The sequence below is a fragment of the Malaclemys terrapin genome, chromosome 12, assembly GCF_027887155.1.
Source record: "Malaclemys terrapin pileata isolate rMalTer1 chromosome 12, rMalTer1.hap1, whole genome shotgun sequence".
Lineage (NCBI taxonomy): Eukaryota > Metazoa > Chordata > Testudines > Emydidae > Malaclemys > Malaclemys terrapin.
The window spans coordinates 7,269,056-7,287,184 of NC_071516.1; the positions used below are offsets into that span (position 1 = coordinate 7,269,056).

At 40.1% G+C, this 18,129-nt stretch overlaps 1 protein-coding gene across 1 annotated transcript; it reads right to left on the reverse strand.

The window, feature by feature from the left end:
* Positions 1 to 284: 284 nt before the first annotated feature.
* Positions 285 to 9,948, reverse strand: GID8 (GID complex subunit 8 homolog). Its single transcript, XM_054045763.1, has 5 exons — positions 9,859 to 9,948; positions 8,975 to 9,104; positions 6,701 to 6,897; positions 5,765 to 5,962; positions 285 to 4,359 (listed from the first exon to the last, which is right to left on the reverse strand). The coding sequence occupies exons 2-5, from the start codon at positions 9,090 to 9,092 to the stop codon at positions 4,186 to 4,188; spliced, it is 687 nt and encodes a 228-aa protein (XP_053901738.1). The 5' UTR covers positions 9,093 to 9,104; positions 9,859 to 9,948; the 3' UTR covers positions 285 to 4,185.
* Positions 9,949 to 18,129: the final 8,181 nt, after the last annotated feature.

Here is an 18,129-nt window from a genome sequence, read left to right on the forward strand (position 1 = left end):
TTCATCAAGATCTTAGCTTAGTTTCCCTTTTGGGCACTTTCGAGAATGCAAATAATTGTAGGTAGGACTATGTCTAATTTCTTATCTGCCATGTTTTCTTCTTCCCTCTCTTATCCCTGCAATGAACCTCTTCTATTGGAGCAGAAAAATATGCTCTATTTGACAACTACACCGCTTACTGTATTTTCTCTTCTATGCTGTTTTTTATGATATTTAGGAAAACTACAAGGGAAAGGGGGGTAGATACAAGGCAGGCAAAGAGGACAAAATATATCCACTCTACACCAAGTGAAAGCTTATATTAATACTTGAGGACAAGGTGTACACTTTAAGATTACATTTACAATCCAATATAGTCCATATCAGAAGAGCATATAGAACAATTTAATTGTAACATTTTAAAGCTTTTATGAATTGCAGTATTATGCATTTTTTCTTTTTCTCCCAACCGTGACCTGAAATAGCATTCTGTTTCTTAAAAGCACGAGGCAATGATGATCTAGATACACATACCCTAGATCACACTCCTACTGAATTTAAAACCTTTCATTAAAAAGTTGGGTATTAAGGTATTGTATAGAAGCTGAGCAACACATAGCTCTAGTACTCAAGCAATCCTGTTCAGCGTTTCTTAACTTACCCTCTTAAATGTGCAAACCAGAGGGATATTTACAACTTAAGCAACAACAAAAAACAAAAATACCCTGGGATAGTGTAATTAAACATGTTTTATATTTGTGCCCTATCTTACATGTAGTGGAAAAAAGTTCTGCCGGCTTGCTGCATCATTTCCCTATGTGGTTTTACAGCAAGTGGTATCCTGTTTAAAACAAGTTGAGTACCCTCAATTCTACATAACTTTTAAAAACTTCACCTTAGTCTGCTTTCCAGGTAGCTTCCTTGTACTTAAACAGATTACCTATACACATTTGTCTCAAAAAATTCCAAATAAAAGTTATAATCTGTCTACTAGTTTCTATGTAATAGCCAGTTCCCAGCCAGTAATATGCAAGATTAAAACAGTTCTGTAAACAGTATTCTCTGGGGGAGAAGAGTTTTTTCAGTACTTCACCCATATGTAAATCCACTATTTGCTCCCCCGTCATAGAAAACTATTGTATAAACAGCAGAAAGCAAAAGTTTACCTTTCATATTTGACTGGCAAAATGGAATAATGGGAACAGCCAAGAGGCAGAAACAATTAAGTAGGTAATCATCATGAAAATATGGGAAGTTTATATCCTAATCAGAATACAGTTAAGATATATTTACAAAGCAGAATATTTTACATCCTGACTGTGTTCACATCACTAATAAAGCAAATCTTCTTTCAACAAAGGAAAGGATGTGCTAGGGATATGAATAGTGTACCACATATTTACTATAGTTGTTTGCTACCAGTGAGTTTAGAACAGATCATAGTTAGATGCTGCCATGTCATTCATACACAAAGAAATCTATCTTTGTACCATTTTGTTATGTGAAGTGGAACAAAAATATATTTACACTAGCAGCAAACTGATCAAAGTGGTATTTAATGTTACTTGTTAAAGTGGTTATCTAACAATGATGGATATAACAAAATCCATTAATTAGTAGTCACCAAATAAGACATTTCTCATGCATGACAAAAATTGATTCATGTACTCAGGTCTGTGTTTACTGTGGACAGTATTTCCATAAGTTATGTTTCACAGCCCCTACCATTCAAGAGTATTTCAGAGTATATATTATATTTGTATATGCAAATTATATACACGAATATAAAGATCCTAGAAGTACCATTATGAATATCTTTATGCTTTCTGTAAAATGCATAGCTTTTGAATATTTTCTTGCAATTAGACTTTACAGATTAAAGCTGTTTATCAATGTGGTATATTACTAAAAACAAACTCAAATAATCCTTTACTAAAATGTTATATTTCAACCTCTTAGAAAACATCTTATTTTTAATGGGGAAGGAAAAAAAAAAAAAGGCAATCTATGCACTTCGCCCAAAAAGACTATATGGAATTAATGTAGCATTCTAAAAGTATGGTGAACTCTTCAACCAGGTCTGTAATATCGCATTTCTCATAGAGAAAAATGCTAGTCATGCCACAAAAATTCACCACTTTCCACTTCCTCCTGGAAAAGCTTCAGATGGGGATCAGCACAAAAAGTGTCAGACTGGAGGAAAAGTTGATCAGTTGTTCATGAAGGAACAAGAGCAAACAGTTTAATTTCTGCAGTTGGTTATTAAACAAAATGACACTAACCATATAGATTGCAAATTAAAATAATATACTTTAAAAAACAGCAACTGACTGAAAACAATATTTATCTTCTCAGTGCAGGTAAATTGTTAGAATAACCAACGAGGGTGAAATAAAGCCAGCTCATTATTGCAGGTGGTGGCCAATGACAGTTCATTACAGTTTTGTATGAATTACAAGAGTTGCGTATGGTGAAAGCCTCAGGATATCAAATAAAACCATCAGTAGTAAAATGGGACAGATCAGTCTCTTGTTTTATATCCACCACCTAGACTAACCTTGGCACTGAGGTATCTCTATAGCTGCTTAGGAGACAACTGTCTCCCCCAGAAAATAGCTACACACAAGTAAACTGTTCACAGTAACGCAATCAGGAACAGGTTTTGTTATTCTCGAAGTCATGTCTCTGCAAAGCTTTTACGTTTAATGCGTAAGTATTCCAGAAAATTAAGTGGAAACTAAGTAGTTTCAATCTACAGGGTAGTAGTTACCAGACTAGGATATCCACAATATCTGATGGGTAGAGCGTAAATTGCCAGTGCACTGTGATACTATGCTATTTCCTCCACCAAACTGGTCTTTGTTCAGCAGTTTTGTAATAACTCAGCGTATGGGTTTTAAAGATCTAGATCTCAATTTGGCAAGGTCAGTACAGAATACTACCAGATATACCAGTATGAAATAATATAAGATTAAGTCATACATCCAGCAAAACCGCCTACACCCAGAAGATTACAATCTGGTGACCAAGAAAATCAGGGCCTCATGTGTAAGCATTATAATGTTTCTAACAGGAATGGAACAGCCAACAAACAATAGCACAGCTGTGAAGATGAACTGCATCTCTTCAGAAAGATATGAAGTCACTGGGATTAGGGAAAAGGGTTTTGTAACGTCACTGCTCCATTCATCCAAGGCATAATATGCCAAAAGAATGGTTACCACTAGCACACTACAAACTATGCCACTCACCCACCCCCAAATCCTGCAAGCTATTCCACAAAGGCAGACCCTGCGTGAGGGTGGACACTTGCAAAAAAGTCTATGATTCCCGCCTTCCCTCGTATCACCAAGGAGACTTCAGCTAACCAAGCCACACACAAGTGGTCATTAAGGGTGTAGTAACCAGCTGGCATCACTGCAGTGACTAGAGGTGGAAGTTTAACATAAGGAAAAAAATCCCTGAATAATCAAAAACAAAACCCTATTTAAATATATGATTTAATGTCTTATTTCAGGAGGCCATTTTGGTCATTCTTGAAATTAAAAAGAAACTTTTATTTCCAGCAATACTACTTGTGAAAAGATGGGTCATTGATCCACTGTGAACAGAGCTCTCACCATATAAATAAAGCACCAGAGTCAGAAACAAGGAAAAAAAGTCCTTAAATTATGATTTACAAGTTTATACACTATTTCCTATGCAAAAGGTTGGCCGTACAGTAAGAAAGTTTTAGATGAAAACTTGACCAGTTGTTAGTTTTAAAGGGAAATGCATATCTTGCTATAACTTAACATAAGGTAGAAAATATTCACTGATCTATATACATTTCAAATGAGAGAGAGTTAAACTTAACTGAATAGTTAACCCCATTTAACTCACTGGCCACTAAACTAAGCATCAGTAGCCAATTAGAAACCTTGAGCACTGTACTTTAAAATGCCATTTTTTTCTTTCCTGTCTAATTGGATTTTTTAAAAACGTATGATAGTGCATAGCCTAAATCAGACTTTCAAAGAGATACAGCGCCTTTCAATGCAGTTTTCTCAGCATTTAAAAGGGACTTTTCTCCCTTTAAATAAGATGTTCGTTGAAAAAAATCTGAATTGTTGAGTTCTGTACTGTAGTAAAAATATTTCAGTCACAGACTGATATAAATGTATACTGTGCAGTACTAAGATTTCTTGGTGTCCATCTGCACACAATTTACTTGGGTTCCTCAATTGTCCCCTTGCTGAGGTCTGTCATTTTGGGATATTTTACTTTCTTCTGGTCCAGTTCATTCTGAGCCCACAGAAGTAGTTTCAGTAATTTAGCCAACTTGGGTGTTGACTCGCGATTTTCATAGTCTAGAACAGCTTGGTTAACTTCGCTCCATACCTGGAAAAGAAATATTGAACTTAGAGTAGTGATCATATATATTAACTGAAGGAGAATGTCCTGCAGAGTTTATGAATTCCTTTGAGTACAAGTTAGAAAAATCAGAGCTTAAACACCTCACTGGTCTCACATTACACTGAAAACAAGTAAGAGGAGTTGAGGATTTGGCCTTTTATACCCTCTCACACACCATTACAGCAGTACCACAAGGTGTTAAATCTGCCTTAAAGCAGCAGCTGAGGATTGTTCAACTGGCATAAGGCTACCATGCCAGCCCCTCCTGGCCCACCCAGCGCAAAGAAAGTTGAAGAGTGAGGATGAGGAGATAAGGCCAGAATGCAATGTGCTCCAGGGCTCCTGGGGGTGGAGCAACCACTGGGGACCATAATCCACCAGCACAAGTTAGAGCAAATTAACCACATAGAAGATTACCTTGCTGTATTTTTTTGCCTCTCCAAAAGTTTAAGATAAAAATTCTGCTCTGAAGTTCCACCACCAGTTTGTGCAACAACACCCATTTTCCCCCAGAATATAAGATTAAACAATTCTATAAAAATAGTGTAGGGGAGAACATAGTTCTCTCGGTATCCATCCCATAAGGAAGTCTACATTGCCTTCCCTTCCCTACATAGAGCAATTCTAATGCACAACCCCAGAAAGCACAAGTTTACCTTTCCTATTCTATTAGCAGCCTTCAGGATCAGGAAGGGTGTGGGAGGAGAAACAGCAAGATGAAATTAAGCCATTTTAGCTTCTCAAAACCCCTGCATGTAGGAAGCACTGTTCTGATGTGTCTAGGATCTACCCCAATGTTAGTTTTTAGTCTAAGCAAAATCAAGCAGCAATTAAAAAGTTATGCTGTATTACCTAAATTTAACTATAAAAAGGAGTTCCAGATTAAAAAAAAACAAAAACAAAAAACAGAAGGGATAGTGGCAGCAGTTGAGGGACACAGGTGGAAAAAAGGTAAAATGAGCATATCCAAGTAATATTAGAAAAAACTAAGAGAGCAATTTTGATTTGCACTCAGAAGTGGATAGGAAGCCAGTAAAAAGGAAATATGCTTCTGTTTCCTAGAGCAAGACAGCATCATTCTGAACACCTTGAAGTTTACAGAGCCTGGAGATTAGGAAGAGCATAAAAGAGGAAACTGCAGTAGTTTATACTGTATCAAAAGATGGATAAAGCAAGCCCATAGTTTCACAAATGGGGGATGTTTTACATTACAAAAGTTGTGTGTTCTAAAAATATTGCTGTTAAATTATAACAAATCTCAGCTTTAGAAATACTTCTGTTCTCCATATCAGTTTATAAATATTTAGTAATTATGTAAAAAATATTGTAATATTAGCTGTCCACAAGGATAAACAAAAGTGAAAAGAGCTTTCATTTGAGCATACATTACCTTCTGTCTCTGCATCATGTTGAGCAAGTCTCCAAAGGGCGATTCTTCAGGATTATCAAAGGCAAGCAATGCCAGCGTGCGCTCCATTTCTGTCAAGCATTCTCTGCTCTCCTCGCCTTGTTCTGCCAATTGAGTCTGAGCAAATTCCAGGGCTGCCTCTGTCTCACGCTGCCGAATCAGTTCAATCAAATGCTGCTGCTATATACGTGAGGAACAAAGAAAGATTAGTCAATAGAGGTGTAAGTGATGTTTAATGTGTTGGAATACCTAGAGTCTATTTCTTCTCCTACATATTAAGTAGCAAAGCTGTACTAAATCAGTATTTTGTCAGTGCTAAAATTAAAAAATACATTCTTGTTAGACTAATAGTAGTACAGTTAATCCTATTTTTCAATTGATTTTGGAGCCATTTAAAACCTGGAAGATAGGTTTTTAAGTAGCGGTTCTCAAACTTTTGTACTGGTGACCCCTTTCACATACCAAGCCTTTGAGTGCAATCCCCCTTATAAATTAAAAAACATATTAAAAGGTGTTAACACCATTATAAATGCTGGAGGCAAAGCGAGGTTTGGGGTGGAGGCTGTCAGCTCACGACCCCCCCATGTAATAACTTTGTGACCCCCCTGAGGGGTCCTGACCCCCAGTTTGAGAACCCCTGTTTTAAAGAAACTTTATAACTGCTGCTAGAAGACATGACTAACCATCAACAATTTGGGAGTTTATAAATCACAGGTAAGATGAATATGGTTATGTCATATATATTAATAAATACAAACTAAAAATACTCTAAAAATGCTACTGCATTCCATGCCATAAAGTAAGAAATAGACCGTTAAAATCACATCACACACCACATTAGTGAATGCTTGCAATTACATCTTTTCTTCAGTCTCCAAACAATTCTAGACACAAAACAAACTAATCACTGGGTCTTACCTGCAAATGAAAGTAAAGGTATCGGTTTGTATCTAACAATTCTGGATGGAGACTATTAATCAATGCAATTGCTTCTTGAATCTGTCCTTTCAGTATCATTTCTCGAATTTTTATCCTTTCATCCAGAGTCTCTAGATCAACACTGGGCTCAATTCCAGACTCCATCCGAAACTTCTCTGCTGCCTCTTTAAACCCCTCTGAAATACAAACACACATTTCATCTCTGAATTCTATTTAATAAGCTATATACAATAGTACAGATTTATCAAACTTGTACACTTCCAATTGACTTATATGGATCTGAAACGTAGGAGCCTGGAGGCATTTCATATATGTTGCTAACAGGAACTACTGGGCATAAGATGATTTTATTTCCTCATTAATAGGGATGTATTATTGAGGACTGAAGTCATCATTAGTCACCACCAGCAGCACTTTTTGGTCACACAGTTGGCCTCGAAAATAAAGTCCCTGTACATCGAGCCCTGAAAATCAGATCTGAGATCAGGAGGGGACACTGCATGGCTATACACTGGCTGGGCTGCACCAGATCAGCAATAACCCTGTGGAGCTTTTAGACACCTTGAGTAAAGCCACCATGTGGCTATTGACATTCCATGCTATGGACCCTGGCTGTCTAAACATGTTGTTTTCTGAATTTCTATTTAATAAACCAAGTTAAGAGGATAGACTAAGATGTCCACGCAATCCTATTTGGAATCTTTTCAATGAAGCAGGCATTTTTGTAAATACACCTCTACCCCGATATAACGCTGTCCTCGGGAGCCCAAAAAATCTTACCACGTTATATGGAACTTGCTTTGATCTGCCAGAGTGCGCAGCCCCGCCGCCCTGAATCACTGCTTTACTGCGTTATATCCGAATTCGAGTTATATTGGGTCGCGTTATATCGAGGTAGAGGTGTACAAGATCATGACTGAAAATATATGAACTTACAGGTTTCTCCGAAAGGCTGATTTAAATAAGTTGCACGATTCTAGAAAAACTTCACATTTAATTCTCTCTAAATTCATCAAGTTCCTGTCCCTTCTATAAAAGTCTATATTTAACTGCATGCAAAGAGAAAAAAGGTACAAAACAAAATTTTACTAGGAAGGATTCAAGTTTAGCATTGACCCCATGATTGGAACTCTGTTGTCTGGTATATTTGGGCATGGTTATTCTTTTGCAGGAAAGACCATAGCAAAAAATTACATTCATCTGGTGTATAAATAGTTTCACCCATTTTATAATTAGCATAAACGTGAGCGAGTCTGAACTCCCGTCTGCATACCACATGAAGGCTCTTTTCATCAGAAAAAGAGTCACAAAACTGAACAGACACTCTGCTTTCATACATATACACAAACAATTTATGACATGGTCACTCTAGTGCATCTCCCATTGCTCAGGTTCCAGCTGCACACAGATACAAACGGGGTGCATGCTAGATGAATATGAACATCTCCACTATGGTGCACTTGGCCATGAAAATTAATGTATATCGCCAAAGGACAATTTTTGAGGGGTTTCCGGTATCTCTTAAGTTGCAGTTTCTGGATGCCTAGCACATTAAATATTCTGGTCTTCCTGAGGTGTTTTGAGGACACTATTTCCTCATAATTAGTCTGATCTTTCAACCAAATTAGTTGAAGTTGGTTTCTGATAATTTCTCCTGCTCTGTGATGAAAAAAAGAGTGGACACAGCTTGTTCAATGCTGTCCAGATTACATTAGTAGAAGCCATCACACATTCCCAATTTAAGGAAGATAGTATAATAAAAGATGTGATATTAAGCTCTGTGCAGTTTTGGGTAACAGTGTTCCAAACTAGAAATGCCATAAGGGAAATATCTTTTTATCAGAAAAGCTAAGATTAAAACAGACAGGAGATATATATTGGGTAAAACCTGTAGAGGCTATATAATCAAAGTCAACAAAGTTTGGTTCTCTAATGTTTTACTTAGCAAAAATAATGTGTTGCTAAGAGAGCGTGGGTGATACACTACACAAAGACAGTACTGAATTTGTTTTTCCTTTACCCAATTTATAACTATTTTTATTAAATAATTATCATCTATATTTTCTGTGAATTCTAGAAAATATTTTTTCTAGAAATCACAGAAAATACAGGCAATAGTGTTATCTATTAATATCAACCATTTAATAGCTCATTCTAGTAAGAATGAATTTTATTGATTAAAATAAATGGCAGATGATCTAAAAAGAGACCAATCTACTAAATGTAATACTAGCATCCATTGCTCATTGTTACCTGTAACAAGATAGTTCATGATCAGGCGATTCATATCAGCTCTTTGGATGTGCAAGTTATTGAGTTTTTCCATCCATTCATCTTTTGTGATTTCATCAGGTTTTTCTGCATAACTCATTCTGGATTTTCACTATAAGGAATGAAAAGTATCTTACTTGGCACAAATACCAGCAGGTGAAAGAAAAGTTAAATCTAACTTGCCTATAAGAACTGTGGGACCAGCTCGGTTATTAATACCTTCTTTGCTGGTTCAATAAAGATTGTTGGCTAAACAAAAAGTTATCGAATGGAGAACTGAACTCTTTTTTGAGATCAGCCACTGTAACAAAACCGACCCACATACATCACCACACAGCCCTGCCCCCACACACATACCCCGCGCCCAGCACACGGCCCCCCACCAACACACATACAACAGACGTCACCATACACACACCATGCACCGAATCACCCTCTCCGAGGGGGCGCACAGCCCGTCTCTCACACAGGCTGGCCGGGCCTTATCCCCCACCCCTCACGAGGGGCCGGGAGGGGTCTCGGGGGGGGGGGAAGGGGGCGGCTCAGTGCAGGGCTTTACGGTATCACCTCCAAGACGCTGAAGGCTTCTTCGGCCCTGCCAAGCGCGCGCTCCTCAGCTGCTCCCCCAGCCCCGAGGCTCCCGGGGGGACGGGCCCGGCCTCCTGGGCTCTGCGAGGACTAGAGCCGCTTCTTCCGCCACCTAACACCCCAGGGCCCCGAACCCCTCCTCAGCCTCTGCCCTGGCCGGGCTCTCGCCCCCCTTGCCGGGCCCGGCGCCCCGCGCCTGCCGCTCCCCCCACCAGGCTCCGCGCCGCTCCCCGAGCCAGGGCCCCAGGCGAGGAAAGGGCCCACAGGCGCCATCTTACCGAACGAGCCACTGCTGCCGGCCCCGGTGCGCGGACCCAGACCCCACTCCGCCTCCTCGCTCAGCCGGGCCTCTGCGCGCAACTCTCGTCTCGCGAGAACTGACCTCCCAGCCAATCACCGGCCGGAGCTGGCGAGCGGCACGCACCATAGAGCTGGGGGGAAGAGGAAACCCAGAAAAGACCTAGAGGGGAAAGCACCATAGAGATTACGGACGATCTGGTCGGCGAAGTACCATAGAGTTTGCGGGAGGGAGGCCTCGGCTATTGCTAACCAGCCTGGAAGCGGTGGAGAAAATTAGCATGGACGTGCGGCAGGCCGCGTCCCCTCTCCCCTCCCTCCCCTGAGCCCTGCCCAGCCCCCCCGGGCGGTAGAGGCAAGGCAGGCGCTATAGGGCGCGCTCAGGGCTCCCCAGCCACTGTAGGATCAGGGCCCTTCACACAGGCCTGTGATTAGGCCCAGGAAAGTCAGTGGGATGAGTATGAATCCCAGGCACAGCGTGGAGCATGAAGGTCTTGGGGTCAAATCTGAACGCAGATTAAGCCGGGTTGTGCCGGGATTATTATTGGGATGCCCTGACGTCACCATTGCACGCCACGGCCATCTGGACCCGTAGGGATTATGCTGCATGTGTTTCGCGTTGGGCTTCCTTGTCTACACTACGCACAAACACGATTGTTTTCACTATGCTGGTACATTTCAAGTAGGACAAGTCCCATCATGTGGATGCAGTTATACTGGTATGAATGTGCGGATGCACCTTTATGCTGTGTAACTGTCCAGATGAGGGGTTGTACCCATCCAACCTATTTCAGTTCAAAAATATAATTTAAAAAAATCAGTCCCTAGTAGAAATAGGTATATCAGTATAAAAAAAAAAAGCCTAAATTTTCAGAACAATGTACAGCAGGGTCCTCCAGGAAAACTGGTAATTTCACTTTTCCCCAATCCCCATGCAAAGCAGGTATTTGAGGTTGCATTTACCCACTTTGCACACTTTTTTTTTTTTGCAGTTGCACCTGCAAAGCATAACCCCAACATTCAGTCAAATTGTCATAGCATAGTACAACCGCTATTTAATCATTTTAAATGTGAGTTATTTCTATAAAAAAAAAGTACTGAATGTTTATAATCAATACAGATTTTTGAACAAGGAGCTACTATATATATATATTATTATTAATTGTCACAAGCACTTCAAAGTTACTGTTGAAGAGCGCTAATAAATACAACCAGTGTGAGATACAAATAAAAAATAACATAAACCCTGAGTCTGTATCTTCAGATATAGTGCAACACACATTAACCCTCTGTACTTGTCCCTAATCTCCTTATTCTTATCTTCCATGGTCCTCTCTGAAGGCATGATCTAAAGTCAATTTAATTCAATGGAAAGATTCCTATTTACTTTAGTGGGCTTTGTTTCAGGCTTTTGGAATTAATCAGGAATAATGTAATGTGTAAACGAGCCCTTAAAATGGAAACCCAGAAAGTTTCTGGCTCCCAACCAGTAAGTACATTTTGAGCATAGGTCTCTATTTCCTATTCCTCTTTTGCTAATAAGATTGAAGAACGTCTTTTGTCCAAACACCCCCAACCCTTCAAATTATCTGACTTTGCCAACTCCGCCCTAATAGGTGGAGTTTATCTGGAGACTTCTATATAGGTGGAGAGGATGGGGAGGTCCAATCCCTATGACCACTTCCTGATTCTACTATGCAGAGAACCACACCTCAAACACAAGGAAAGGAGAGAAGGTTGTAGCACAGTGTAACTGATACCACAGCTGCAACTACAGGTAAAAGGAACAAGAGTCACAAAAGCAGCAGGGAAAATGAAAATTTCTTGATTAAAAAAAAACAAGGAAAAGTTTGACCAGGTGTGTGCAGTGCACCTGTCTACAGTATTGGTTCCTGGTTTCTTCAGTTTCAGGCAAACAACAAATATGTTATTAATTTTCCCTTCATTGACTTATGTTCGCCAATATAAAGGGAAACTGAGACAAAAGTAGGTTCTGGACTACAGCTATTGCTTCCAGTGACACACTGCTGCTCCACCACACTATTTTGGGTGTGAAAATATAGAATGACATAAAATGATTATATAAATAATAGTTTGGGGGCACTAGTAATACACATGTTCAGAATGAATATAATTTTGGTACTGCCTAAAAGTTTCCTGTAGAGTTTAAGCTTTCATGGCGGGGAGGAGTTTCTAGTTTTTTTTGTTGCAAAGGAAATTTATTGAATGTTATCCGAACAAGTATATTTTCAATGAGTTTGCAAACAAAGAATACTTCTGAGAGGTGTTAATTTTCCTATTTGTTTTAATGGCCTATATTAACTCTCACTTTCTTGGTAGAAATATCTAATTATTGTATATAAGTTTAAAGTAAGTTTTAAAGGTGTAAATAATTTGTCTGTATTAGTCTAGATTTGTTTTGTCTGCATTGTCAGCCCTTCTTCCCTGCTAACATCATAGTTTATGAAGAAAATCCTGGATATTCTGGAGGATCAGTGTCTGATTATAGTGACTCAAACTTTATCCTAGTTTCAATGTATTATAAATACATTATTGGCTGGCCAACCAACTAACTCATTCTCCTCTCTCTACCTTATACCAGGTGGAGTAAGTGTTGGATCATCCACTATGTAATGCCTACTGGTCTGTCCAATTAACTGTGTGCACAGTGGGGCACTCAGACTCCTAGTACTGTATGATCTGGAGCGCTAGGATTTAGAAGCACCAAGTCATAGTGTACACAGGCTTCAAATGTGATGTGGGAAACAGGCCCTTAAGTCCTTCATTAAGGTAGGTGCTCTCAATAGAGGAAGAAAGGAGTCTGGAAGTAATGAAGCTGTGAGGGAAGAGTGTCTGGAAAGCAAATGGGAAAATTTCCCCACTGAATTTCTTTCTCCCCTTCCCAGATGCTAAGCCCCTTCCACTCCTTAGGACAAGTACCCCAGTGATGAACCTCTCATGTTTCCCCCACCCTACCTGCCAAAACTTTGCTGAGCTGTGTAGGAGAAGTGGCAGCCTCTTAAAATGCCCTTCTGTGGCTTGAGGGCTGGATGAGATTGCTTAGACACAAGCAGTCTTTAATGGTTTTTATTTCAGAGTGACAATATGCTCCCAGCCTGGAAAGCAAGAGACTGGACCAAATAATAGTAGCGACATCTTCCATGCGCCAGTGTCCTGCAGAAACTAGAGAACAGCAAGGCCGGTCATTAATCTTTATTATTTTTTAATTTATATTTGAATTCCCCCCTCCCCCAAAATAAGGGAAGAACAAAACAAACAAAAAAAGAAAAGTAAATGAATGGAAACGGAGGAGAAAGAAAGAGGGGCAGAGAGAGGAATGGAGGAATGATATATCCGGTTTTGTTCACTAGGAATTAATCAAAGATTTATAAAAAGTCAGGCCAAATCTTTTCAAAATGTTTGAGGTGCCTCTTCTCAGAAATGTTACCAGGTCTTTAGCAGCCGGGTCAGCCAACTCGCTGTGCCAAGCTTCTATCTCTGGAGGCACTTTTCCATCTCAGCAGCATGACTTGTTTTGGCTACAACTAAGCACTGCTCTAGAGAACCAAGCTTTTTGTGAGTGGGAGAGTTTCCAAAATGATGGGATATATCCCAAAATAAATTTCTGGGAAATCTTTTATTAACTACAACTTTGTAAGGACTTTAAAAAGTAGGATAAAAGGGACTTCTACACTAGTTACAAAATGTTAGGCTCATACAGGATGGCTTGGGAGAATTTTACACTTTTTTTGTAAATTTGGTGCAGCAGCTGCAGTTAATTTTTAACATTAATAATTTTTGAAAAACCTCCTTGGGTATTACAGTGGTGTCTGGTATTAAAAAGGTGTAACAGAATCCAGTAGAGCCAAAAAGAAATGAGAAATCTCTTCAGAAATCCACCAGAATTTGGCTAAAATCCCAGTGAAAGACCAAACAGAGGGAAAATTCGGCATAGATTTTCCAAAATTCCCTGTTGGTTGTGAACCCTCCACAAAACATTTTGCTTTGCTTACACGAAAAGTATTAAAATGAGTGTTAAGTATTTTGTATCTGTGTGAATCTAGAGCTCAAGAAAGGTGGTGAATCAACAGCCTTGGAGAATCTAGTGCTGCAGAGACATTCCCCGCGTGACAGCCCATCATCTAGTGTTTGTGAGAGGTGCTGGATTGATTGCTTCTGGAAACAGAGAAGGCCTTTATCCGTAGAACAGGTATAGCATGAGCACAAGCAGCAGCAATGCAAGTTTCCCATATTTAAGGTGTCTGGATTATCAAAATGAAGAAAGGCACCATCTGTCACTCCCCACTCCAGGGGAAGCTCATTCATGATTTATATTCCCTACCTTTGCCTCTTGGGGTAATGCCATCTTCAGACTCTTTCTGGTTGCTGAAAATGGCTTTGCGGAGTCTGCTATAGTGCCCCTAGCGGAGAGGAGGAGTGTGCTGAGGTACAGAGTATAAAACAATTGTCCAACTCTAAGGCTCCAATTTTTAAGGGCCATTAAAAAATGACTGTCTTGAAAAAACTTATATGTTGTTGTAGCCGTGTCAGTCCCAGGATATTAGAGAGACAAGGTGGGTAAGATAATATCTTTTATTGGACCAACTTCTGTTGGGGAGAGAGACAAGCTTTCAAGAGCTCTTCTTCAGCCCTGTCTCTTGGAAAAAAATGAGTCATCCGATCCCTTTACCATTTCCCTACTTGAACCCAGATTTGAAGGTACCATCTCTAGGGGGATGAGAAGACAGTGACATTTCCATGCCTGTTGTTAGTAGTAGTATTAGTAGTATAGCAGCACACCTAGATGCCAACATCCCATTGTGCTAAACCTTGCACAAAAATAATGAAGAGATGGATCCTGCTCCCAAGAGTTTACAAGCTAACAGGTGGATACAACAAACAAAGGAGCACAAGGAAGAAATAAGACAATACTGATCATCATAAGCAATGGTCACAATACACCAACTGCCTAACAATTATTGTTTTTTGTAGGCATCACAGCAGAGAAGAGTTTTAAAGAGGGATATGAAGGAAGACAATGTGGTGGTTTTGTGGATATTTATAGGAAGCTCCTCCAGGGCATAAGGGGCAGCACAGGAGAAAGCATGAAGGTGTCTGTTGGAATGTTTTTTAAATTGCCAGTCAGTCTTTAAATCTCTTTGCTAGGACCTCCAAACAATTAAGACAAATTGTGGTGGTATTTTTTATCACATGAATCTGGGACTGAACAGAGACCAAACTCATTTCATGCAGACCACCAAACAAACAACTGTCAAATGGTTACTTTTGATCACTACCAATCTGGTCTGGAATCACACTGCAACCTAGAAGAGGTCAGAGGCTCCATGGTCTGTTATCCAGTCTCCTGAGCTAGCCAGCCTACTATGATTTTCAGTTGTGCGGGCAAGCTGATACTAGTGCTGTGTGAAACTCAGCAGTTTGATTTGGTAGGAGTTTGGGGGAACCCTTTTCTTTGGTCATGGACTTGCATTCTATAACTTCTAGGTAAGAAGAAATTAAGTTGAAGTCCTGCTCCCATCCAAAATACTCAACCGGCTAAGTCAGCCTAAGTTCATTCATAGAATCTAGGACTGGAAGGGACCTTGAGAGGTCATCTAGTCCAGTCCCCTGCATAATCAGCTTGGGCTCGCTCATAAGGTTTGTGAGCCTCTACAAACCTGGACTAGTTTAGAGTTTGTGACAAAATAGAAAAGCAAGCGTTTTTGTGTAGTTTCATATTGAATGTTCTGTGCAACTCTAGTTTACACATAGTTAAATGCCAAAAATTAAAAACAATTTCTCTCATGAAGAAAGATCCTTTAGAACTTGACTACTGAAAAGGAAATTAGTTTGTTTGCTGTGGGATGGTACAGCAGTGGAAATGGGAATTTCTGAGATGCAAATTGAGCAGTTCTGAAATACCGATGAGATGATAGATGATTTCTAATAGGGTAGAAGAATCCTCTTGTTTGGACAACATATCTTGATAATACAGTACTGGAGATGCATGTCCAGTAAATATGGTGTAGGCAACTGATAAGAGAAACTAGCTGGGCCAAATGTAGTGGTGGTGCAAGCATGGAATCCTCCAAGGCAAAAGGAGATATAAAGCATGAGGTATATTTATGCCCAATATGTAAATCTAACTTGCATCAGTTTAGCATTCAGGGGATGCAAAATTAATTAACTTAATACCTGGAGGGAACAATGGAGGGTGCATATAATAGAAAATACAACTGCAAGAACCTGCATGGAAGGTAGAGTGTGGTGCATGCTTTTTTACACTTGTTTGGTAGTTACTTTCCTTGAACACACTCACATTTTACTTCCTTGATGTGTAAATTACTTGTTTTATCTATCCGACAAATGCCACAATGCTAGCGTTTTCACTACATTCCCTATTATTCTAGAGATTATATCAGAGCTGAATTTGGTCTGTTAAAACTTTGAAATATTTTTTTCAAATAGGTCAAGGTATTCAGTTTATTGGAGCTCTGTAGTTGCAGAACAAAATTAAGGTGGTGGAGTTTACTTTTAATAATCATGTTTTGTATTTTTGTAGCACCTTTCATCAAGGGATCTCTGTGCTTTACAACCAATAATGAATTAAGCCTCACTACGTCTTTACGAGTGAGGTAAGTATTACTACCCTCCTTTTATGGTTGAAGAAAAAGAGGCTGACTTAGCTAATGTCACAAAAGGAAGTTAATAGCACTGGGAATTAGAACCCAGATTATCTAACATCACATCCAATTCAGGTCTTTTACCACTATACACAATCATTTTTATATATTCAGCTTCAAAATATAAATTTATCAGAAATGAATAGTTTTACAGCATTAGTACTAAGCACATTTTTAATTTTACTATATTTTCTGATTATGTTCTTAGTCCTTATATTGCATGAAGCTCCAGTGAAATCAATTAAATGAATGGGGCTCTGTGCAAGTGCAAAGGTCCACTCCCAAAAGCAGCTTAGAGGATCACAGTTTTACAGAAAACAACTGCAAAAAATAGCACCTGTCTGGTTCTGTAATACATGATATATTTACATGTGGCAAAGTACTTTTTTGTAGAACAATGGTCCTTGAATGTCTATCAAACTTTTGAGTCATTGACACCAAGTCTTTGCCCCTGCCCCCTCCCCCCAACAAATCCCAACTAGTTTGATTTTGCAAACTCTATGATAACGGATAGAGTTTATCAGTATTTAAAAAAACCCTCAATAGTAAATTATTTAAAAACAAAATGGAGTTTATTAGGCATCTTCAGTTACAGTAGTGATTAAGTGATACTTCAAATGCAATTACAACAGAATGGAAAGGAGATAATCTTTCTTACAGTTAACATTGTCATTGAATAAACATATGAAAAATGTTGTTTGTGTGGGCAGCTGGATCTCCCAGAGAATGCTGCTTCCTGATTTCTTTGCAATTTTAATCATCCAACCAAATACAATAAATTGAGGATTTGCTTTTGAAGGAGAGAATGGGGCCGGTCTTGGGTCTGTTGTTTCTAGCCAGATGCAGCTTCTCTGCCCTATTAAGTATAAAATCACCATGACAAAGCTATGTTAACTCCCCAGGATAAGTCACTGTAAAGATATTTAGTACTGCTATAGTGCCTTTCAGCCTAGGATCTCAAAGCACCTTGCCAATAATGAACTAAACTTCTTTAACTCCTGGGAGGTAAGAATTATCCCCCTTTTTACTGCGGGGAAAACGGAGGCATAGAGAGGTTAATTGGCGCAAAGTCACCAAAGAAGGCGGTGGAAGAGCTAAGAGAAGCCAGGAGTTCTCCCACCACTGCATCAAAAGAGGGCATGTGCCAAAGGGGCGGTGCCAGCCGCTGTTTGCACTTCAGTAGGAAGAGAGGGGTTCCCCTAGCAGCCCCCTGTGGATACCTCTCACTTCAGAGGTTATGGCCTTGGCTACCCCCACCCCCCGAAACTGGCTGTCTCGGCCGCTTAGCAGCAGAGCCCCTGCCCTGCCGCCTTGGAGCTCCGCTGCTCCCCTTTCGCCCGGCGCCCGCTCCTACATGGAGCTGCGCACGTGATGGCATGGCAGCGCTCTCCCCCGCCCCCGAGAGCGCGCGCGGCACTTTCTCCCCCCCCGCCCCCGAGAGCGCGCGCGGCACTTCTCCCCCGCCCCCGAGAGCGCGCAGGCGTCCCTCCTCCTCGCGCTCTATGGTTTCCGAAGGGTAGTTGCCCGCAGCGCCCCAGAAGTCCTCACGGGAGCAGTGTGTGGCACAGA